We start from the raw sequence: 25,981 nt of genomic DNA on the forward strand, positions 1-25,981 counted from the left end.
AAAGTCTTATCTGTTCCTTGTGGTTTGGAGGGAAAATCTTCTCTGTCCCTGGTTCAGCTCCTTTTTCCTCAGGGTGTGTCAGCGTTCAGGTTTAGAAGTTTCCCCTGTGTCTTGAAAGCAGCTCTGCTGTTTCTTCTGGCAGGGCTCAAGACTGTTTGTCTCCAAGTTCAGCTCAGGTGTGAGCTAAGGAGTCTCATTTCCTGTCTCAAAAGACAGGCTTTTCTAAGCCATCTAATCAGGCAGGTGGTGTTTGTTAATTGACTACCAGCAGTTAACCACCACACTGCTGGATTAGAGGCATATTACATGAACAGTGATAACTCCCCTGTTACATACCTCCCCTGTTTGTGGGAAGCTCGGGCTTGCCACGACCAAAGCCCATCCTTCCACTCTCATTCTAGATATCTCTGTGACTTGAATGAGAGTGGATGGAGGAAGAGAACCCTCAGTCCTGCTGGGATTGGAGCCCTTTCTCCAGTTTATTCGTGTCTCCTCCCAAAGGTGCTTGAAATCAGCACTCCTCAGTCGCTCGAGGAGAACTTTTTCTAAGTATAGTCTTTTTGCTACGTGCGCGGTCATGAGATTTCCCTTGCGTCGGGTGCTCATCTCATTGTAGGCAGACTGTATGGCAGCAGTTGCAGAGCATTTAAAAACAGCCCTTTCAGTTTTCCGCTCTTGAAGCTGTCTCTCTGCCCTTTTCCCACTCAATGGGGTTGCTAGTTCAGCCTCTTTGGGGTTAATTTGCAATTCCACACCCACTTCCAGAGAATGTCCCATCTTTTCAGCTTCATCAGCTAAGGATTCTTCTGGTTTTGATTCAGCACGTGTACCTTCTTTTGTTGCCTGTTGGGTGGCTGAAGGTTTTGCTAGTGCTTGCTTAGGTGGTTCAAATTTTGCAACCTTGTCTTTCAGATGAGCGGTATTCCCAGCTCTCACTGTACCCTTGTCTTCATGGGTTTTTGAGGCTGTGGGATACTGACGCTTAGTCAGGGTCAATACTTGTCCTTGTAGGACTGTAATCTCATCCGCGAGAGATCCCTGTTTTTTGAGTGCGTCTTGCCAGTCTCTTCTCAGGGAATTTATCTGCATGCTTTGCTTTCTCTGAGCTTGCTTCCACATTTTTATTGCATTGTGAAGCACTATGAACTTCTTTGCTTGGGCCACAGTTACTTGTTTCAGTTTCTGGACCTTCTTGTGCTCCCTTTTGTGCCGCGTCACCTGGGTTCTAAGCTTGGCCTTTAGCGTTGCTTTAGCGTTGCTTTGGTGATGCTACTGGGTAATCAGTCGTTCCTGCAGCACTTGCATTTCTTTAACAGCCTGCAGATTGTCTTCCTGCAGAGTTCGCTGCCTCTCCTCGGCCTTCTCGAGGTGCGTACGCAGACCTTGCAGTTGGTTCTGCAGTCGGTGCTCTGCTTCAAACTTCTCACCTTCCAAAAGTCTATTTATTTCTTTAAGCTCGTGCAGCTTTTCATTTTTTTCCTTGACGTCGTTTGTCAAATTAAAATTTTCTTCTTTGAGTTTTAATTTTTTTCTTTGTAATCTTAAATTTTCTCCTTTTTCAGTCTCTGTACTATTCAGGGCCTCCTTGCCGTCCTCCTTCCATTTACGCACATCTGCTTTGAGAATGACAGTCTCCTGGCGTGAGACATCCTTCTCTAGGTTGAGGGTCTGAAGCTCCTTCTGGGAGACTTGGAGATCTGTATTAAGATTGACAATTGTTTCTATAGAAATGTCCAGCTCCTCAGTGAGACTGTGTAGTTCCTTTCTGGAAACTTCCAGATCTGTGCGGCAGCTGTTGGTCTCATGATGTGAGGCATCCAGTGCTCTGCGGAGTGTCTGAACCTCATTCTGAGATACGTCCACCTCTGTCCGGACATTGTTGACCTCCTGTAGTGAGGCATTCAGCTCTACGCGAAGAGTGTGAACCTCTTGCTGAAAGACTGTCATCTGCTTTAGTGCCTCCTCATACTTCCGCTTCAGCTTAGTCATTATTTTATCAGATTGGCTTTGCTTTTCATCCATGCCGGAAATAGTAGCATTTGCAGTATCTAGCTCAGTCTTGAGATCGTCCAATTCTGTTCCAGTTTCAGAGTACATTGCCAGGACCGTCTTCTGTAACTCAGCATTATCTTTTCTCTCAAGTTTCAATTGTTCTCGAAGTAGATCACAGTTATGCCTGGCAATTTTCAGGGCATATTCAGGGCTGGTCAAGGGATCGTCACTCACTGGTTTCGGCTCCGCTTCCCTGGGATGACTGGTTGAGGGTTCCACACTGTTGGCACCGGACAGACACTTCTTTGGGGTACACGACTTCTGCCTTGGGCCTTCTGGATATTCGGTTATCTGCGGGACGAATTCTCAATTTTCTCTAGGCTGCAGGGCATCTCGGTCCCCTTTTTTCTCCACAGGATCTGCGGACGTGTCTGTTCCTTCCACGGTACATGAAGAACCGCTTTTCTTTTTCTTTTTTCACCTTTTTGTTTTAGATGACACCGTCCCTTCAGGGATACTGGGGTCTCCATCTTCATTTGAAATTTTAGCAGCGTCACTGGATCCACCCGGCTTTTCTTGCAACTGTAATAGCTGATAGAAATATTCGGTGATCTACTGCTCCCGCTCTTTCTCCTGCTGATCATATTCGTCAAGGGGAGCGGTCTTTTCGGTTCGTGCCGAGTTCAGGCACCCCCACCATTCTTGGGGTGTTTTGTGGCTGTGACTCGGTTCGGGTTCCCCGTAAGTGATGTCTTCCTCTTTATTGGACTGGAAGGGCCACTCTTCCGTGGGGTAGGGTTCATTACAGGAATGCTGCATCTTGTCCTCCATTTTTAGGCTATCAGGTGTAATTTTCTTCCTGACCTCAGGAGGCGCTATTGCAGCTGTTGCCACTGTATTTGCTAGAACCCCCAATTGTGGTAGTCCTACAGGTGGGCATATTTTGCTTGTAGAGGTCGTAGCTCTCACAGGCATCTCTGTAGACATTTTCTTTCTTGGGTAAGTTTTACAATATCAGCAATACTGTGCGTGCATTTTCTATCATCAGGTATGCAAGATGTGCAGTTGCGAGGTAAAAACGTCTATTTGCTTTACACCATTTACTTGCTAGGTATAATCTCTCATTAGGTATGCTGAATGTGTAGTTGTTCTGTAAAAACTTCTGTTTGCTTTACACCATTAACTTGCTAGGTGCAATCTCTCTGCTTCAGCCAAATAATGTGGTTTTCTGCTTGAGTTCAGTCTCAACTTTGGGTATTATGACATTCACTCTTCACACTTTGGGATACCTTTTACACCGTTCAGCAATTCCTTTTTTTCTAGTAGGCAATTTTACCCTCAGCACTTGTTTACTGAAAATTCCCCTGCTTCAGCACAGTCTTGCATCAATTTTCCCATTTTTCTACTCCATTCACAACTGCTAGTCCTATGCGGTGTGGCAGCCTTTACTTGCAGAATCAGTACCGCTCATGGGTCACCATCTGTATTCACTGCTTCAGCGAAACATTTGAAAATAACAAACGCCTATCCCTTTCAAGGGCTAACTCACTTCTTGAACCCTGACTATGGCTGGAAGGCAAACCCCCTATTTCAATGACCATATTACACTTTATTGTGATAGGCAAATAAGGTTTTACCTGCTTCAGCAGTCTCTCTCTCTCTCCTCTTGGGATTGGGGAAAAGAGCCCATCTGTGGTTTTGTAAGTTTCAGTGCAGTGTAGATTTCCTGCCTTTATCACTTTAACTCTGATCTCTGCTGCATGATTTTTTTTTTTTTTTTTTAAGTTGCTCAGACTGTTTGTAGGCAAAACGTGAGAACAAATAGAGTAGGGGGAGCGAGGGATCAGTAGACATACACCAATAAAATCAATGACGATATATCATGCATACAGTAAACTCAATGCAGTGGGATTGGGACAGGAACTAAAAGATAGTAATATACGGTAGAATATTACAGATACTTACACGGCCGTGTGTAAGTACAATCCAAAGAAGGTATCTTTGTGACTGAATATTGACCCCTCCCCAAATGAGTTTGTGGAGGGGTCAATATTCAGTCACAAAGATACCTTCTTTGGATTGTACTTACACACGGCCGTGTAAGTATCTGTAATATTCTACCGTATATTACTATCTTTTAGTTCCTGTCCCAATCCCACTGCATTGAGTTTACTGTATGCATGATATATCGTCATTGATTTTATTGGTGTATGTCTACTGATCCCTCGCTCCCCCTACTCTATTTGTTCTCACGTTTTCCATAAGGGCTTCGGATTATCCCTTTAGGGGTTGAAGCAGAAGGGACCCTAAGCAAAAACTCTGCAACACAAGAGAGTAACCACATTTATTGGTGTCATCATTATCTGATACTAAAGGTAAGCGCCTGGTCTCCCCCATTTACATGTTTGTAGGCAAAAAGCATAAAAAAAATTTCACAGAACAAATCTCCGGTCCTTTCTAACTTCAAAGACCACCTCTCGTCCCACTTCGGACACCATATGTAGGCGGACGCTCACGGAGGTATGCAAGGGAGACTGATTATAGTGAAATTAAATAAGCCTTTTATTGCGCCTGTTTCCTTAACATCAGGAAACCATCCAAACAAGGGGTAAACAAAGCTTCTATTCACTTGGGAGTATTTCTAGTAAAATACTATGCAGTTTACAACTCCCTTAGATAAGCATGTCTCCCAGCCACAAACATATAGCATGAATTAAGCAGATATAAGAAGTCTCATAAATGAAAGTCGTATCTGTTCCTTGTGGTTTGGAGGGAAAATCTTCTCTGTCCCTGGTTCAGCTCCCTTTTCCTCAGGGTGTGTCAGCGTTCAGGTTTAGAAGTTTCCCCTGTGTCTTGAAAGCAGCTCTGCTGTTTCTTTTGGCAGGGCTCAAGACTGTTTGTCTCCAAGTTCAGCTCAGGTGTGAGCTAAGGAGTCTCACTTCCTGTCTCAAAAGACAGGCTTTTCTAAACCATCTAATCTGGCAGGTGGTGTTTGTTAATTGACTCCTAGCAGTTAACCACCACACTGCTGGATTAGAGGCACATTACCTGAACAAGGATAACTCCCCTGTTACAGTGGGTAAAATAGGCAACAAGAAACCTCCACCGTATTACATATATCAAATAAAAAGATCACTTGTGAGCACATTCACATGTCTAAGAGCTGTTATATAGTGCAGCCTCGTGCTACGCCGTGCGCGCGCACGGCAGTTATAGATGACTGAGGTTAGTCAGCCCTTCTATACAAGGGCAGTGCGCTCGCGCACGGCGGGGAGCGGGGAGCCGATAGACAGCGGGGAAGACGAGAAAAATCATCTTTTCGTGGTCCACTACCAGCGCTGAATGTATGTATATGTGTGTGTGTGTGTATATATATGTATATGTGTGTATGTATGTATATGTGTGTGTATGTATTTGTGTGTCTGTACAAATGTTTTATTTTTACAAATGTTTTTTTTTAATAAATAATAAATTACACACACACACACACACACACACACACACACACACACACACACACACACACACACACACACACACACAGTATCTTCACAGCTCACAGCATACACTCCAAAAGCATGGGGCACTTGCACGCGCCTTCGAACAGGCACACGCGCTTGCACGGCCGCACTCACTATATAACAGCCCTTAGGCAGGTCTGCAACCCTGCCTTTCACCATTATCACCCAGCATACAGCGCTTTCACTGCAGCAAGGGATTCTGGGAAATGACATGCAAATGAGCACACAATGTGTCACCTTTTGTCTGAAAATCCATTGTTACATGGAGCCCATATAAGCTAATGCTCGCTGTTAACACAGCTTTAAAGCACAGCATGGGAATCAGATGCAAAGCCAGAGAAACCGTTCACAGACATGTTTCAACCAGTGTGAAGTTGGTTGTACTGCTGGCTTTGCATATATATATATATATATATATATATATATCACTCAATAGGTTAAGATATTTTAAGTTGTTTCTCTCATAAGGAATCTTATGGGCAGTTTGAAACTAATAGTATACAATGTTATTGGTATCAGGAACAATGTTATTGGTATCAGGAACAACTTGAAACCAAGCATTATGACACACATTTTAACGATAACACTTGTTTTTGTAAGTTCCTATCGTTCCTGATATAAGGTACTTGATGCTAATAACAGAAAAACAAGTATGTAAACAAGTACGTAATTTAGTTTGCAAAAGCGAGTTAGCTGAGACAGTGATTTCTATATCTTTGATCTAAGGGTATAAAAAGTACTATCGCAGGCATAAGCCACAACCTTCTTCAGATTCTTGCTACCTTGAATAGAAGTATTTTGAATGTTGTATCCTTGCTGAATCGCTGAGCTGATTGAAGAAATAAAGAGTGCTGAATGAAACTGCAAACCTGATTCCTGATTATTACATCGCCCACATTTTTCTAAGATAATGGTAGAGAATGCGGGCACAGACTAACAGCTAAAGGTGGTGAGTTATTGTGTCTCCCAAAAGGAAAGTGGGTTTCTCTACACCTTATTCCAGACTGTCAACTTTGTCTGTGCCGATCCAGAATTGAAAGACTTCTAAGATATCGGTTCCAGTTCAGAAGGAAAAATTTGGTTAATTGTGAGGATAAAGGAAGGACGTCCAGAATTACCAAAAGTACTTAAGACCACGGACGGAGACAGGGTCAGCACCAAGGTTGCCTGGCTACTTCACTTAACGGGCACAGAGAAGGCGGGTGTCTCCGATCAAGGATACAGGAAAAAGGTGTGATATAGAGGAGTGCACGCCTCTGCTTCTGACCCCCTGTAACGGTATGTTATTCGTTACTTATTTATTGAAAGAAGGTAGTCACGATAATCAAATTGAAATCTAACCTTGTGTTACAATGCATTCTGGGCCTTGTAGTCCTGCGCTCTCTGTTTCTGTATGTGCAATGCATTATGGGCCCTATAGTCCTGATATCACTGGTTCTGTAGGTGCAATGCATTCTTGGCCCTCTAGTCCTGCTCCCTGTGCATCGTGTGGGACCCCCCCCCCCTTTTTCCCTGAAAGGTGATCCATTTCAGGCATCAGTCCTGTGCTGAATAATTAATGAGCTCTGCACTAAAACAGGCCAAGGGATGCTGAGACCTGGCGTGTAATTCCAACCAAGTAATACATACTGTCTCTGCTATTCCTGCGCAACTATCACACGCTCTGCTATTCCTGCGCAACTATCACACACTCTACTATTCCTGCGCAACTATCACACACTGCTATTCCTGCGCAACTATCACACACTATTATTCCTGCGCAACTATCACACGCTCTGCTATTCCTGCGCAACTATCACACACTCTACTATTCCTGTGCAACTATCACACACACTGCTATTCCTGCGCAACTATCACACACTCTGCTATTCCTGCGCAACTATCACACACTCTGCTATTCCTGTGCCTGATATCACCTATACAGTTTAAACACTCCCCCTACTATTCCTGTGCCGCTCCCCCACAACAGCTCTATCACTGCCCCCCCACACACACAGCTCTATCACTGCCCCCCCACACACAGCTCTACCACTGCCCCCCCACACACAGCTCAACCACTGCCCCCCCCCCCCACACAGCTCTACCACTGCCCCCCACACAGCTCTATAACTGCACCCAACCACACACAGCTCTTACTGCCCCCCTCTCTCATACCCTCCCTCCCCCCTCTTCCTCTCAGGCCAATGTTTATTTTAGCTACAAAATGCAGCATGTCAAGAAAAGATCTTTGTGACTAATTATTCATTTCAAGAGAGGTGTCCTCACTAAAGGGTTACTCCCTCCTCCTCCTCACTAAAGGGTTACTCCCCCCTCCTCCTCACTAAAGGGTTACTCCCACACCCTCCTCCTCACTAAAGGGTTACTCCCCCCCCTCCTCCTCACTAAAGGGTTACTCCCCCCCTCCTCCTCACTAAAGGGTTACTCCCCCCATCTCCTCACTAAAGGGTTACTCCCTCCTCCTCCTCACTAAAGGGTTACTCCCCCCTCCTCCTCACTAAAGGGTTACTCCCCCCTCTCCTCACTAAAGGGTTACTCCCCCCCCTCCTCACTAAATGTTTACTCTCCCCTCCTCCTCACTAAAGGGTTATTCCTCCCCTCGTCACTAAAGGATTACTCTCCCCCTCACTAAAGGGTTACTCCCCCCCTCCTCGCTAAAGGGTTACTCCCCCCCTCCTCCTCACTAAAGGGTTACTCCCCCCTCCTCCTCACTAAAGGGTTACTCCCCCCCTCCTCGCTAAAGGGTTACTCCCCCCTCCTCCTCACTAAAGGGTTACTCCCCCCCTCCTCCTCACTAAAGGGTTACTCTCCCCATCCTCCTCCTCACTAAAGGGTTACCCCCCATCTCCTCACTAAAGGGTTACTCCCCCCTCCTCCTCACTAAAGGGTTACTCTCCCCATCCTCCTCCTCACTAAAGGGTTACTCCCCCCCTCCTCGCTAAAGGGTTACTCCCCCCTCCTCCTCACTAAAGGGTTACCCCCCATCTCCTCACTAAAGGGTTACTGCCCCCCTTACTAAAGGGGTATTCTCCCCCTCTCCTCCTCACTAAAGGGTTACTGCCCCACCTCACTTAAGGGTTACTCCCCCCTCGTCTTCACTAAATGGTTACTCTCCCTCCCCCCATCACTAAAGGTTTACTCTCCCCCCTCCTCTTCACTAAAGGGTTACTCCCCTCCTTCTCTCACGAAAGGGTTACTCTCTCCCCCATTCACTAAAGGGTTACTCTCCCCTTCCTCTTCACTAAAGGGTTACTGCCCCCCTCTAAATAAAGGGTTACTCTCCCCCACCTCCTCACTAAAGGGTTACTCCCCCCATTCCACATGTAAGGGTGCTGTTGAGTGTCTGAGTACACAGAAAATACACCACTAAAGGGTACAGTCGGATAGAAGACAGTGTGACAGTATGCCCAATGCTGGTTTCCGAGGTTACAGACGGATAGAAGAGACAGTGACAGTATGCCCAGTGCTGGTTTCCCGGGGTACAGCCAGATAGAAGTGTGACAGTATGCCCAGTGCTGGTTTCCCGGGGTACAGCCGGATAGAAGTGTGACAGTATGCCCAGTGCTGGTTTCCCGGGGTACAGCCGGATAGAAGTGTGACAGTATGCCCAGTGCTGGTTTCCTGGGTTACAGCCGGATAGCAGTGTGACAGTATGCCCAGTGCTGGTTTCCCGGGGTACAGCCGGATAGAAGTGTGACAGTATGCCCAGTGCTGGTTTCCCGGGGTACAGCCGGATAGAAGTGTGACAGTATGCCCAGTGCTGGTTTCCTGGGTTACAGCCGGATAGAAGTGTGACAGTATGCCCAGTGCTGGTTTCCTGGGTTACAGCCGGATAGAAGTGTGACAGTATGCCCAGTGCTGGTTTCCCGGGGTACAGCCGGATAGGTGTGACAGTATGCCCAGTGCTGGTTTCCCGGGGTACAGTCGGATAGAAGTGTGACAGTATGCCCAGTGCTGGTTTCCCGGGTTACAGCCGGATAGGTGTGACAGTATGCCCAGTGCTGGTTTCCCGGGGTACAGTCGGATAGAAGTGTGACAGTATGCCCAGTGCTGGTTTCCCGGGGTACAGCCGGATAGAAGTGTGACAGTATGCCCAGTGCTGGTTTCCCGGGGTACAGTCGGATAGAAGTGTGACAGTATGCCCAGTGCTGGTTTCCCGGGGTACAGCCGGATAGAAGACAGCGTGACAGTATGCCCAGTGCTGGTTTCCCGGGGTACAGCCAGATAGAAGTGTGACAGTATGCCCAGTGCTGGTTTCCCGGGGTACAGCCGGATAGAAGTGTGACAGTATGCCCAGTGCTGGTTTCCCGGGGCACAGGCAGATAGAAGTGTGACAGTATGCCCAGTGCTGGTTTCCCGGGGCACAGGCAGATAGAAGACAGCGTGACAGTATGCCCAGTGCTGGTTTCCCGGGGCACAGGCAGATAGAAGACAGTGTGACAGTATGCCCAGTGCTGGTTTCCCGGGGCACAGGCAGATAGAAGACAGCGTGACAGTATGCCCAGTGCTGGTTTCCCGGGGCACAGGCAGATAGAAGACAGTGTGACAGTATGCCCAGTGCTGGTTTCCTGGGGCACAGGCAGATAGAAGACAGCTTGACAGTATGCCCACTTTTCACCTCTGCAGAGGTCCGTCAAATGGACAATATCTCCTCTACAGGACCAGGATCAAATCACAACCCGCAAGCTGCCACACACTTCACCTCCGAAAAGGTCCCTCAAATGAGGTCTATCTCTCCTACATTCGTCCCAATATACCACCGTCACGAACAGAACAAAAGTGAGCACGTGACTTAGATATGCAACCAGGGTTAATACACATGGCTACTCTAGCCAACTCACTTTTCTCCTCCGCAAGGTACTTCTAGTGAGTTAAAATTAACCCCTACTCATTTGCAAATCATATCTATTCCCTGCCACCACCTGAGGTAGTAATGCAAACAGAAGATGTCCAATTAATATTTGCTTGGGTCCCAGGTCCCTGTGAATTATAGAAAAAACTATACACTTTAACACAGCGGTGCGCAAACTGTGGGGCGCGACCCCCAGGGGGGGCGCGACACTGCCGACGGGGGGCGCGGGGTTTACAGAGGCCCCGCGCGCTTCCCGAAGGCACTTAAATTAAGTGCCGGGGGAGCTGCAGGGCCTCTGTAAACCTTACTTACCTAGGCTCCGGCGGCTTCCTCCCTGCGGCGCCATGGCAACGCGGCGTCAAAATGACGCTGTGAGGTCATGTGACGTCACGTTGCTATGGCAACGTGACGTCATTACGCCGGAGCGCGGGTAAGTTGGGGTTGGGGGGGGCGCGGGAGCGAGTGGACAGCCGTCAGGGGGGCGCAGGGAAAAAAGTTTGCGCCCCCCTGCTTTAACACACAAAATCAGTTGTAGCAAAATGTGTCCGAAACGTAAATACTCTCCCCAGAGCGTGCAACAGTTCAGTCAGAGCCCAAAGCATTACTTATTTTAAATGTTTGTATAAATTTAAATTTATATATATAAATACAGTGCTTGGTTTACAGAAAAGGTATTACAAGAAACATACAATTACAATAAAATGCAGAACAGCTTCTTAAAATAAGTGTAAAACATATCAGAAAATCATATACATTACCAAATGCCATAGATTTTCTCCAGAGAGGTCACTGGTTCAGGAATATGAGAAATCACGCGTTCAGTCCAAACGCACCTCTGTTGAAATCTAATTGTCATATTCCTTGATTTTTTGTTTTTTGCGACAGAGTAAAACACCTCCTACCAAATTACGTTTAAAACTAATTTTCCATATTTAAATGTACTCATAACTTAACTTCTGTAATACTTACTCACACGTGAGACACATCAATACATTCAGGCACAGGTGGCGGACACAATGAGACTATATATGAACATTGTAATCCTAAATTTAAGAGAAATATTAATATCTGTCTCTTAGTACCTGCTAGACCTCACTTGTCTGTAATCATTATGTGCGACTCGGTTCCACGGATACACATATGTAATTTTTAGCATGTTCGGCAGAGGACGTCACGTGATATGCTCAATTTTTAATAACGTCCCTCTCATGTTCAATAATTTTGTAGACGCACCCATGGCCACCCATAAACCCCCAGCAGAGTAATGCTTTGAAATCCCTTAACTAGTGTCCTGTCTATGTTAGTGTCAGGAGAACAATATTTTATTTACACCTCTGGCGCCTTCCCCTCTTCCTTCCTTTCTGGCGTGCGGGGGTCATGTGAAGTCACGCCATGACCCTGCGTCATGTGACATCACGTCACGTCACATGATCCCGCTGTGTCATTTGACGCTGCATTGCCATGGTGACGTATCACACAGTCGGCTGAAGCAAGGTAAGTACAGTTTGCAAAGGCCTCACGTGATTCTCCGGCATTAATTTAAATGCATGGGGGAAGAGCGCGGGGCCTCTGCAACCGCCCGTGTCCCCCAGAAAAATCTCCCGCACCCCAGTTTGAGCACCACTGAGTTAACATACAAGAAACCCTCTCTTTGTACTTTTCGCACCCAACTTCAAATCAAGCCCTTTTGAAGCTCCCACAGATTCATGACAAGTCAGAAACCCCAAATATTGTATTTTAACTTAAAATGGTAGCTCATTAACCTCTTCAGCACCAGAGGAATTAAAATACATAATATCTCATGATATTATCATGACAGGGGGTCTCTGTTAACCCCTTCAGTCCCTGAGCCCCTAACACAGGGGTGGCGAACTCCAGTCCTCAAGGGCCACCAACAGGTTAGTTTTCAGGATGTCCCTGCTTCAGCCCTGTGGCTCAATCGAAGACTGAGCCACTGATTGAGCCACCTGTGCTGAAGCAGGGATATCCAAAAAACCTGGCCTGTTTGTGGCCCTTGAGGACTGGAGTTGGCCATCACTGATCCAACTCATCGTTGGCACTGAGTGTGATTGTTATATCTCAGGGTGAACTCTCCTTGATGTGTGTATATACAGTACAGAGCTACCAGCACCCTGCCCCCCCCCCCCCATCCCTCTCACTCTGCAGCCCAGAACCCCCAGATTTCAGCCCTGGGAGGTGACCTCTCCGCTCTCCTTCCAGAAATTGGTTGGATTTTGGGGGTTCGTTAATTCTTTCAATACCATTATTGCACCGCTTCTCTCTGTGGCCATGAAGTCGTCTTCCCCCCGCCGGAGAAGAGATCAGCTGCGTTATATCGCATGGGACTGAAAGGTTTCATAGCGTGGGGAGGAGGTTTCCTGATGTATTATAGCGGGGACGGGGGGCGCGAGTTCGGGGTCGGTAGTGCGGCAGAGCCGAGATAAGGCAGGTAATTGGATTTCTTCCTGCTTTGTGTCTGACAGGGCCCTGGAGCTCCCTCTTATCTCGTCACCATGAGCTGCTGGAACCCGCACGTCTGGACCTGCGTCCTGCTAACCCTCTGTTACACCGTCGCCAAGGATACCGCGCCCCCCACCCCCCGCGTGCAGCTTTCCTTTGAAGGTAAGGTTTGGGGTTCGGGGGTTTGGGGTTTTTAAATTTGCGGACGCATTTGTGTTAGACCTGCATAATTCCGTTATGTTTTGCATGGCGGAGCCCCGTCATCTTTTAAAGAGCTGGAAATGGTCTCGCAACTCCTTCAGTGCAGAGGAGATCCGCGAGGCGTTCAAGTAAAAAGTTCCAGAAAGCGTTCAGTGATTTTACCTCTTGGCAACTCTAGTGCAAACACTAGTGCTTTAATGTACTCCATGTGAAGGAAGTATAATAGTCTGTACAAACAGAATATATACAGAGGAGTATACCAATTACTGTAACATGGCAGGGGAGTATGGGCAAACCATCTCATGTTTTGAGCACAGGGAGGTTGCAAAGGAAACTGGCAAAAACTATGGGGGAAAGCTCATCAGAGCAGGGACTCCTTTTCCTAAATGTTACTTTTATGTCTGAAGCACTTCTCCCCTTTTTGTGTTATTTATATTATTTGTTATTATTCTGGAAGCCAGAGGGTGACGTGTAAGATGACTTAGCTCAGATAGTGTCAACTCGGCCCTCTTTCCAAGCACGACAAGGTCTGTTTCTTTTCTTACTTTATTTGGAGAAAGCAGGGAAAAAAACAGTCTCTTGTGTAGAGGTGTAGGTCTAAATATCTCTGTGTGTGCTTAGTAGTAAAGGGAGGTGAAAAGATAATCCTGCAGTACCATTACACGGGTTACAGCAAGGTACTCACTCGTCCAGCGGTGTGGTGGAAAGGAAGTGCCAATGTATGCTGGGTAGTAAGATAGTCTGGGGACAGACCATCTGTGGGCAGAGCAGAGGGGGAGAAAGCAGACTAGCCCATTTGAGAGAAAGGCTGGGGCTGCTATGGCAACTCACAGGAGTGTCTGGGGGAGCTACAACATGTAGCAATAATGTTGCATCTCTAATACAGCAAGCTGCTGGGAGAGGGGAAATGGCACTGTATTTATCACACAAGCACTGTGTTTGTGTACAGAGCCAAACACATACAGCTGGCACTAAGAAGCTGACAAGCAGGGCTGCAAGGAAAAGGGGGGGGGGGTGAAACAGAAGTGCAGTTCTTGTTCCATGATAGTTATTTATATGATTGTCGCATGGATTACTGTTGTGAAGCGCTGTGTGCATTAATGGCGCTAAATAAATAAAGACATACATATATAGACAACGTTTGTAGCAACAATGTTGCAGCTTACACTGAGCAGCAATGGCTGCCTCAGAACAGAGAAACTAAACATGCAGAGAGGTTCCAGGACAGTCTCTCTGTCTCTCTCTCCCCCCTCTAAATCTCTACCTTTCGCTGTGTCATAACTCCCCTGCCCCAATCTCCCTCCCTTTCTTTCTCCCCCTCTCTCTGCCTTCTCTTTCTGTCTCTGTCTCCCCTCATCTCTTCCCCCTCCTCTGTTCCATCCCCACCTCCTCTCTTCCCTCCCCCTCCTCTTTCCTTACATCCCCTCTTCTCCCCTCCTTTCTTTTGCCCCCTTCTCTCTTTCACCCCCTCCTCTCTTTCCCCCCTCCTCACTTCCCCTTCTCTCTTTTCCCCTCCTCTTTCCCCCACTCCTCTCTCCCCCCTCCTCTCTCCCACCTCCTCTCTCCCCCTCCTCTTTCCCGCCTCCTCTTTCTCCCTCCTCATCTTCCAACTCCTATTACCCCCTCCCCTCCTCTCATTCCCCCTCCTCTTCCCCCCCTCCTATCTTCCTCCCCTCCTTTCTACTCCCCTCCTCTCTTTCTCCCCCTCCTCTCTTTCTCCTACTCCTCTCTTTTCCCCCTCCCTTTTCCCTCATTCCCCCCTCAGCTCTCCCCCCTCCTCTTTCCCCCTCAGCTCTCCCCCCTCCTCTTTCCCCCTCATCTCTCCCCCTCCACTCTTCTCCCTCCACTCTCTCCCCTCCTCTCTTCCCCCTCCTCACTTCCCCCTTTCCTCCCCATCCTCTCTTCCCACCATCCGCTCTTTCCCCCTATCCTCTCTTTCCCCCCATCCTCTCTTCCTCCCCTTCCTCTCTTCCTCCCCCCTCCACTCTTTCCCTCCTCTCTTCCCATCCCTCATCTCTTCCATACCCCAACCCCTCCCTCCAATACATATAAAAAATACACCCCAATACAAATAAAAATCAGACTTACCTTGTGGATCGTCTCAGGTCAGGGGTGGACCGGTGGCTGTGGGGGGGCCGGTGGCTGTGGGGGTGTCTGCGGGATTGGCTGTGGGCCGGTGGCTGCAAATGGGGGCTGTTGCTACGGGGGGGGGGGGCGTTGCTGCTGGGGGGGTTGGGGTTGTGGCTGCGGGATGGGCAGTGGGCCGGTGGCTGCTACTGGGGGGGGGGGCGGTTGTGGTGGTTGCTACTGGGTGGGGGCAGTGGCTGCTACTGGGAGGGAGCGCTGGCTGCTACTGGGGGGGCCGTTGCTGCGGGATGGCCTGTGGCTGCGAAGGGGGTGCCGTTGCTACGGGGAAGGGGGGGTGCTAGGCCGGTGGCTGCAGGATGGCTGGGGGGGGGGACACACACAGCTGCTAGAGTTGCCAGGTGGCGTGTCCAAAAATACAGGACACAATGCTAAAAAATGCAAGACCCTCCAAATACATATAAAAAAAAACATGTCCTCCCAAAACATATAAAAATACCCCCACCTCCCCAATACATAAAAAAATACCTGACCTAAAATACATATAAAAATACCCCCACCTCCCCAATACATATATAAAATACCCGACCCCCCCAAATACATATAAAAATATACATCCAATATGATAAAAATACACAGTAAAATACTAATATACCTCTATTAGGATTAAATTCTCATTTACCTCTATTAGGAGGGAGAAAGACCAACATTGGATCTATATCCAGTAGAATGAAAAAGATTTGCTGTATATTAGTATTTTATCTGGTAGTGTTAGGACTTGTGAACAGGGTCTGCCTTGTCGTGGCTCGCAGGCTTACACTGCTTTGGCCAAAGGGTTAAACTAAATTACCTTTTTCCCAGAGAATGTATAAGTATTTTACTGTGTATTTTTGTCATATTGGATGTAGCATTGGGCTTCTCTGTCGCTTATTGTATATATTTGCTACGCTCATGTGAAAGGCGTAAATAAAAAATACAATCTGAGGGTTAATTACAGAATGACACGTGAGTTTATTTGTGTAACAGGTGCACACAGGAGACAGCTTCTAAACAAAAGCTCTCTGATAGGTAATACGGTATGAGATACATTTATACCCTAAAAATTAAAGCTCCCACACCTTTATGGGACAATTTGTGCGTCACAAGAAATAACATAATTGTATAATAAAGAAACAAAATGTATACGTGTAAGTCAGCAAAAATCATTATACCAGCTCAGTAACCTTTCCTCTACATCATTGTTGATACTTTCTTTCAGGGGGTTAATCATGAGAATTGATGTCTTAGCTATCCATTCACCTAACAATAATATTTACAATGTGAGAAACTGTGCTTATCTCAGACTCCGGCTAATTCTACCAAGGTCCCTCATTATTGTCTGGACTTTTTATCATACTCCCTTCTAACTCCCATCACTTCCATCGTTTGCAGCTGGTTACATTTCAAGGAACAAGAGAATTAGCTGGAAGAGCAATATTCCAATCTCCGCTTCACACGTTCAAACATACAAGAAAACAGCACCTTACAAAATGGAAGTGTGAAAGCGTAGAAATAATATCAATGAGTCAAGGGTTCAAAGTATCAACGTGAGTTTATTGCACCAAGGTACAAATGAGAGAAAGAATTCAAAATGAACTAATTCCTCTGAAAACATATTGCTTGGCATCACATTTTTATACATTTCAAAATGAGTAATAAGCCCCTCAAGGGGGCTGGCTTAGAGATAAAAAAACAGTATGATGACTATAAAAATCCTTATTCATGCATAAATATGCTTCGCAAGCTATACGTTATCCTATATATTTCACTGCAATGTTGGCCTCTTAACCTCCTGACTTAGAGAGTGAACGCTCAGCCCTCTGCTAGGGCTGCAAGATAAGAGAAGCGGAGCTCAGCCAAAATGACTTTGCTGGAAAAACTCTTACAAATGCAATTATTTCAATTCCATGACTAGTTAGGAATTATGCAAGGGTTAGTCTTTGCCAGGAGCGATGCTCTGCAGCATTACTTTTATACACAAATAAACAGATACACATATATAAAAGCAAACACTCAAAATGGCTGCTGCGCCAAAATGGTGGTGATGATAGCCTGTCTTCATATAGCTTGAGCCACACACCTTATCTCAATCTTCACAGTCCTCTCTTTTTATTCTTAAAAACATAGTATTTTAAGGCTAATTCAGATAAAACTCAGAAACGTTGTGCTGGCCTGGAGGGTCCAAGATTGCATGACTTTGATAGATCTGGAAACTCACAGAGCTGCTGGCTATCATATCAGCCAGATTGTTTTTTCTGCCATCATCTTCATCTGTACTCCATTGAGGGAGACAGACTTTTCCTTCTCAGATTACATCTTCTGCGGTGCCGTCTGTGATCAGTGGCATGGTCTGGGCAGAGGTTGTTACACACCTTTGCAGTAGGGATTTACTGCACATGACACAGACATACAAAACAACCAGAACTGCAAGCACACAGACAAATCCATTCATTAGCTTCGCTCCTAGGGAACCAAACAATTTGCTAATTCCTAACGGATCCCATCTCTCATCTCCACTTTTCCTTATTCTCTGCGTTCTTCTCTAGCTCATGCTCAATCTTACCACTTTGATTTCTAATAAAGACACAACATTGCTCTTTAACGAGGTGCATACGCCACCCTTTGATGCTAAAATATAGTCTAGAGCCATTCTATTCTGTAGGGCCATTAATCTAATCTGTACCTGTTCTTGGTTAAGTAAGTTAATGGATGTAGTTGTAAAATTAAGGCCATATCCTCCCTGTACATTTTTAGCTCCGGGCTGTAAATACATTTTTACAGAAGTTTCATTGGTTGGTGGAGGCACCGGACCCATAAATTGATTGTTGTTCCCAGTTTAATTTATATAAAATCCACTTACTGGAACCTCATTTACCAGTGGAATTCGGTTTAAAAGTTTAGAAAAGTTCACCGTAAACAAATTCAAATTGACATTTCCTTTTCTAAATTCGGCATTAGTGTAAGGTATCACTACCTGTTTGTGTAAGTGGTATATATCCACACACCCAGCAGGATTCATTTACCCCAGATTTAATATATATAGATCTGCAAATGTCAATAAATGTATTGTCTTTTTCCCAAGGGGTTAAATGTAATTCTCTCTTGTGTTGTTGGGGGCCACTAGAGTATGGCAGGGAATCATTGTAAATATTCCCTTGTGACCCATTAACCCCTGTAGCATTGTGCAAGATTGTAGGATTGTCTGCAAAATGATATGTCCACAAAACAATAAACATTACAAATGTTGCAAAACCGATCATCCCTTATCATCATCTGGATGGTGAGGCGGATCTTGCCTAGCAGGGCATACATCTTAAAGACACACTCTAAAACATTAAAAAATAATATTGAGTCCTGAAAAAACAAATTGTTCGGATAAACCCGGGCCTTGCCTGGCGTCTTTTCCCCTCGGTGGTTAAATGTTCTAGGATTTATTTTGCCTAGATACACAAACTGTTGGTCAGTGGTCAGGGGAAATCCCATCAAAACACTGGCTTGATGACTTTGTCTTTGTTAGCTGTTTACCGCACACCTTAAATAAATCTTCACAGTCGACAAACACAGCCTAAAACAAAATTAATGACAGACAAAACTTATAACAAACAAGACAAAATGGCTGACAAGAATAGTCTGCCAAAATGGCTGCTGAGATCTTAGTGCTGTTTACTCCAGATTCCTTCCCTAATGTCATTTTCTCAACTTTCTCAGACCCTCCTCTTATTCTTAAAACATTGCTTTTGAGAATTATTGGCATGATGTTAGTCCAGAGACACATAGGGAGACACATATTGTATTTTGGGGTGCTCCATCATCTGATAATGCTCATTGGTATAACTCAGAGGAAGAGGGCGCGTGCCCTTTACTGTCATAGTCTCGTATGGCGCTGCGGCCAGGATGTCTTCTAGAGTTAGATCACTGCACTTGGCATCTTCTTTCTTCAAGGGACTGCTGTAGCTTGGATCTGCAAACAGTGGCATCAGGTCTGAAGAGGGGGTAGCACATTTGTGGATCATACCTTTGCAGCAAGTGACACACACATATATGACAACAAGTACCACTAGCACACACAGTAAAGCATTCATCACTTTCGCTCCCAGTGATCCCAGCCATCCACCAAGCCCCAAAGGATCACATTCTGTGTCACCTCCTTTCCTAAGTCTTTTTTTAATTTCATCTAATTTATGCTGTACCTTGCCACTCTGATCTTGAATGAAAACACAGCATTGTTCTTAAATTAGGGCACATACCCCTCCTTTTGATGCTAAAACACGGTCTGAGGCCATTTTGTTTTGTACGGCCATAAGCCTAATCTGGACATGTTCTTGGTTTAATAATGCAATGGCTATAGTTGTGTGATTGAGAACATCATCTAATACATCTGCTAGAGTATTAAGCCTGTCATATAGTAACCCCACTCCTACATTTGGAAATAAACTAGCCCAAAACTTTTCTTTCCATAAACTACTTTTCAGCCCTGAAGAATTGGGTGTTTTTCTTTTGTTTCTGAGATTACCTGTAGGTAATTCTTTGGTGATTGTAAAAGCAGGGACCACTTTTCCGAAGTAACAAGATCCTGTCCATCCACATGGTAAGACTCTGTAAGCCCACCTACCACAGGGCCAATAGACTCCTCTGGGTAGCCTAGAATTCTTGCAAGCACTTTTCAGTGTGTCAATTAAAACTGTAAAATTAAGGCCACATCATCCCTGTACATTTTTATACAAATTTCATTGTCTGCAAAATGATGTGTCCACAAAACAATAAATATTACAAATTTGAAAAAAAAAACCTTTGGAAAAAATGGTAAAAGTTATAAAATACATCACATATTCAGTTAATAGACAAATGATTTTGAATAGGTCTCCAAACTAATTTCTTATAATATAATCTCTTTGTAAAGTGCCGAGCACACTGCCAGCGTTATACTTTTAAAGACACTCAGCTTTATTCCATTTGATTAAAAAATAATTTCAGAGTTTGTTCATCCCGGGCACTAAGCCATCAAACTTCTGGGTGTATCGCTAAATGACCTTGAGCTGCCAGACAGATAGCAGATAACAGCTTCTCCGTATTCTAAATATTAATTACTGGGTTGTAAAATTAGCTCAAAGTTAAAAATGAAGCTTTTTTCCAAAGCACCAAAGACTACATTTTATATGGCCTCCCAAAAATAAAAACAACGGGACATTTGTAAAGAAGAGGTCAGATAACTTATAAACACACAATATATAATTTAAACAGTACGTGTGAGCTTTTACCAGCATTTTTTTTTAAATATTCCCAAACATATCCTAATCCTATAGAAATAAAATTGAAATGTGTTAACTGGTTTACACACAAACAGAAAACACAATACAGAACACAGACACAAAACTTCTCTCATACACAGCCAACCAACTTCACAAAAATAACAAACAAAACAAACATTTCTCACCTATTACAAAACAATTTCATCCTGCAAATAAATTAATAACAATTTCCTTATCTTTCTTTCTTCACATAAATAACTTGCTCTTAAAAAGTAATTTGATGCTCCAGAGTTTTGAGTTAACTTTCATATCTGGGATGTATCTTTGCACATTCCTCAAGATGGAGAAGGGGGGCGCGGTCCGTGCTGCTGCTATTCTGATTTTCTTTCTTGTGGACATTTGAGCAGAATGAAAAGAATATCTCCTGGTTTAAAAAACTAATTCGTCTAGCCAGAACAAGCAAACTTTAAAAAAATGTTTACCAGTGACCGGGCTAATTTATCATATGCCCATTCTTTTTCGTTCTCTTATCCTTCTACGGACACTCAAACTCTCATTTTTGAGTGTTGTTCACTTCGTATTATAAAGGGTGTACACCTTTTAGCCTTTTAAACTTCATTGTGAACAATTAATAATATTCGTGTTTTTTGAAAGCACTTGCAAGTTCTTGGATGGCGATTTGTGTACACGTGATAATTAGCATGGTTTATCTTTCACGCAGGAAATCATTCAGGAAAAATTATTTAGGGTATTCAAATCCATTTTTTACAGCTGTTTGTCAAGGGCGCAATAATTTAATTGACGGCACCGAGTTTGTATCAGGAAATGACTTATAACCACTTATTGCTGTGGGGAAATGGAGAATAAGGCTTATTCTCACATACCTGATTTCTGCCGCTTCAGTCAGCCGGGCATGCCATGCCTAACTTTAGCCACAAAAACCTCATAAAATACGAAGATTTCTACTACTACAGACACACATAGGGATTCAAACAAACTTTTTACACGCGGTGGCATGTTTTTTTTCCACTGGGACTTGCATGTGTTTTTCATTGGGACTTGCATGTGTTTTTCACTGGGACTTGCATGGGTTTTTCACTGGGACTTGCAATACTTGAGAATCTGAGATTCCAAATCCTGGTGGGGAAAACCCGTTTTGGTTTAGACAAAAAACAATCTGTTTGAGAATAACCTTGGTTCCTCTGATTCTCTCTCGTAGGGCTGCTCTGCAATTACTGCAAAATGTCCTGACTTTTTACAATTATAACTCTTTCTGTCCCCTATCCTGTAACAATTTTCTGACAATCTTTTATGCTTCCAAATAATATACTTGCATCCCAATTTCAGCATATAAACCTTTCATACCTCAATACCAACTTCCTCAATACCTTCATATGCCTTAATTAATTACCATAATCTATCGGCACATTCACTTGCTATTGCTTTCCTATTCACTTTTTATTTCACTTGTTTGTCACGGTAACTTGTGATAGGATATAATATACACCAAATAACTTGGTTGAACTGAACACGACTTTAGATATAATAAAGAGAATTTATTCCTTGGATACTGTAGGTGAACACAACAGATAGTACAAATAACAGACAAGAAGATAACACTTACTTAGGGGGATGGGAATGAAGAAGTAATCTGGAACTCGATTAGCAATTCAACAGCAATCAGGCATCAATCAGTTGGTAAGAATGAAGACAAAGGATATAGGCTGACACCACTTTATATATAATTCCAGTCCTATATCTATCATTGAGTGCAGGCTATTGGAGAACAATTACCTGCACCCAATCTCTAACGTGGGAACATTGATAACCCATGCCCCCCAGCTAGATGGCACATGCGTACTGGGGCCCTGGGGGCCTTATTTCTGTAGCCCCATACAAAAGTCAGGGGCGCCGGCCTGTCGACCAGATGGAGGATCTGGTCAGGAAACTCTTTGTGTGTAGGTGTGAGTTATAACACTTACAGACCACTCAAGCCATGCATTTCTCTGCCCTAATGTATGCAGCTAGGGTGGCTGAGCCTTTGATCAAGGGGTCTGTTGTAGACATTAGGTCGCCCCCCTGATCATTTACATTCCACAGATTGCAGGAATCTTCGCTGGCTTTTATCCCCGCTTTGAAACGCAATGCAGTTTTTAATATTAAGACATATTAAAATAATCTGTTCTCTTGGGCCGAGCGGGTTGAAACGGACCAGTCTTTCATGCCGGGAGTGACTCTCCATGGTGGCCAAGTTTCAGCCCGCTGCGACCTTCCAGACCGGAGATACACAAATGCAGTTTAAAACTTTTAGCTCTTAAACACAGGATTCTCCGCTTTAAAAATGAATCTCTGCTTTTCACTCTTTTCCAATTGACATCAACGGGCTCCGCCGCCATAGGCTTTTAATGGAGCAACTCAGCCGTTAAGTCAATGGGTTCCGTCGCCATAGACTTTCAATGGGGCAACTCCGCCATTGGGGTCTATGGGGCTGCTCCGCCCTAGCCTTTCAATGGAGTAATGCCGCCATTGGAGTCTATGGGGAAAATCACCAATCTTTACAGTTGCCCACACTACGTCTGGTTGGTCGGAGAGGGTTGGAAATGGCCATGCATTCATGCTGGAACAGTGGCTACATGCGACCCAAATCCCAGCCCTCTGGTCCTCCCAGAACTGGAGATATGGGCTTCCACTTTTCATGGTTTCGGACTTAGCCGTTTTTTCGCGCTGCTCTTTCCTCCGCCATTGGAGTCAATGGCGCGACCCGCTTGGCTAGTGTGACCCTTTCTGGGGGTCCTGGATTCTTGGACCCAGTGGTGGTCGTGTGTGGGGGTGCATAAGAGCTAGGGGCAAAAAGAATTTTATGTCTGGGTGCCCTAGAACTTAGGATTCCCACGCCAATTGTCGTTGACCTTGACCTAATAGGGATAAAGCTCTTTTTCAGACATTGTATCCGCTTTTGCGGTTTGGATGGCTGCCAACTCGTTCCTGGAGGTCGACGTCGAGGAATCCCCATTGAAGTCAATGGCTCCATTGACTTACAAAGGGAAACCGCCGCTCCTCCTCTCGGACGCCACCTGCTGGTCTTTGATGGAAACGAGCCAAAACCGCCAGATCCGCCATTGGAATGAATGGAGCTGCAATGGCAACCTATGGGACCCTGCAAAATGGAGCCTGAAAAGGCGGGAACATGGAACAAAGGGCTATAATCACTTCCTAACTATTAACCCTTCTCCTCCCGGATGGATCCCAGTGTGTGTGTGGTGCAGACACTGTCATGGTGATAATACATTATAACAGGGGATTACACATTTGGATATTGCAGCAAGGGGAAAACCACATTTCTGGACCGCAGTCCAGTTAATCCCTTGCCTCCCTGGTGGTGGCCATATGGGGTGCAACCCCTTTAATACCGGGGCCAATCCCCCTCTCCCTCTACATTGTTATTATATTAACTTTTGTCCAGTCAATGGTTAAAATAAATGCAGTACATATACACCCCCCCCCCATACATATATAAAATACACCCCAATACATATAAAAATCAGACTTACCTTGAGGATGGTCTCAGGTCAGGCCCGGTGGATGCGGGGGACCGGTGTGAAAGTGGCTGTGGGGGAGCAGTGTGCCGTGGCTTTGGGAGGGTCGTTGGCTGCAGGGGGGAGGACGTGGTGTGCCGGTGGGTGCAGAGGGACAGTTGTTGCAGGGGTGGGGAGGTGGCTGGCGGTGCTTCGGGAGGGCAGTTACTGCGGTGGGGCCCGACAGCAGGTCACAGCAGTTGCTGCCGGCCCCATCCCGCTGCAGTCTGTCCCATGCTGAGGCTGCTCACGCACGCGCTAGGCCTCCCTCTCACGCCGGCAGCTTAGCCCAGCTGACTTCCGGCGCTGCCGTCAGAGAGACCTGCCACAGGGTGCAGTCACACTGCGTTTTTTACATTTATTTATTTAATTATTAACGGCCACCAAGGACCTGGGACGCCAACCCTGGCAGACGCCCCCCCCCCCTGTTGGCGGGCCTGCTACTATTATATGTAGTTAGTAAAAGGAAAAGTATGTATCAGTTAAAATATAAATTTGCTTTTGCGTTGGAATCTTTTTTAATTAATACTCTACAATTGTACATTGGGGCTTTAGTTATAGTTTCATTCATTTTTTCATTTTTATTTTTATTTTGGGGATCAGGTGGCTTTCACGGCATTGTATTTATTAATTAATTTTATTTATTCCTAATATTATAGTTTGTTAGTGTTTAAAGTTATTCTATCTGGATCGAATGCACATCTTTAGCAATCAATTGGTTTGCATTGGATGCAGATATATTCTATTAATCAATATATATTTTCTTTTAATGTCAAATAGATATATTTTTTCAATTATTAATCATAAATTATTTACATGTTATGAATAATTTTGTCGTCTATACGATTTCTCCATATCTTGTGCTATTGAAGATTATTTGTTACTATAGCATTATTTCATTCAGGATTTGTATTTCAGCAAAGTGTTGTTGTTGTGGTTATTTTCAGTATTGATTTATGTTTTTATATGGTTTATGCTGGATACGGGAGAGTGTTATAAGCTATTCAAGATGGACTTTTATTTATTCATCACTTGTTCAAAGATATCGCTGTCACTATCCTTTGCCCGGGTTTTGTTTATGTTTAGTGTATCAACAGCTTCTCTGCTCCGTGTGACACATCCCTCACCTGTGATTGAGAATAGAGGAGGTTACAGATACCTCAGGTGCGGGGCGTTTCTTGTTCTCTATGTGCCGATTGGTCTTGGATCAGGGGCTTTGTGGGTATTTTAGGTATCCTGTTTGTCAGTGTGCTGTACTCTTTGATAAAGCGCAGTTAGCCGCGTGAAACGCGTAAGAGGTGACTCTTGCTGTTTTTATGCGCCATTAAAGTATTTTTGTACGTGAAGAGAGCAGTCCGGGTTTACACTTCTTCCCAAGGCAGCTGCACCGCCTCATTACTTCATTCCTCTGCACACACACACACATATATAGATGCTCTGCACACACATGCTCTGCACACACACATGCTCTGCACACTCTGCACACTCTGCACAGGAAGGTGTTCTATGGAATAACATCACTTAGTAAATATGTCCCCTCCTGTCTCACTCATCTCTTGTGATTCCTTTCCATCTTATTCGGGTGTCTGTGTTATATATATATATATATATATATATATATATATATATATATATATATATACATATATATATACATATACACATATATACACATATATATACAGTTAGGTCCGGAAATAATTGGACACTGATACTAGTTTTGTTATTTCGGCTGTGTACCAAAATAAATTCAAGTTACAGTTAAATAATGAATATGGGCTAAAAGTGCAGTCTATCAGCTTTAATTTGAGGGTATTCACATCCAAATTGGAGGAAGGGTTAAGGAATTACATCTCTTTAATATGTAGCCCCCTCTTTTTCAAGGGACCAAAAGTAATTGGATAATTGACTCAAAAGCTGTTGTTTCATGGAGTGGTGTGGGCTATTCCTTCGTTATTTCATCATCAATTAAGCAGGTAAAAGGTCTGGAATTGATTCTAGGTGTGGTAT

At 44.8% G+C, this 25,981-nt stretch overlaps 1 protein-coding gene across 3 annotated transcripts in view; it reads left to right on the plus strand.

The window, feature by feature from the left end:
* Positions 1–6,224: 6,224 nt before the first annotated feature.
* The window catches only part of LOC142468065 (semaphorin-3F-like), a 47,225-nt gene continuing 27,468 nt past the window's right edge, over positions 6,225–25,981 (plus strand). For 2 of the 3 annotated variants that reach the window (XM_075574160.1, XM_075574161.1), the window contains exons 1-2: positions 6,229–6,791; positions 12,846–12,984. In XM_075574160.1, the coding sequence (XP_075430275.1) occupies positions 12,876–12,984 (109 nt within the window). In that variant the 5' untranslated portion in view covers positions 6,229–6,791; positions 12,846–12,875. Of the gene's footprint in view, positions 6,792–12,845; positions 12,985–25,981 lie in introns of all 3 variants that reach the window. The other variant, XR_012788574.1, reaches the window with a different exon arrangement.

Source organism: Ascaphus truei, chromosome 17 (assembly GCF_040206685.1).
Source record: "Ascaphus truei isolate aAscTru1 chromosome 17, aAscTru1.hap1, whole genome shotgun sequence".
In the NCBI taxonomy this organism is placed as follows: domain Eukaryota; kingdom Metazoa; phylum Chordata; class Amphibia; order Anura; family Ascaphidae; genus Ascaphus; species Ascaphus truei.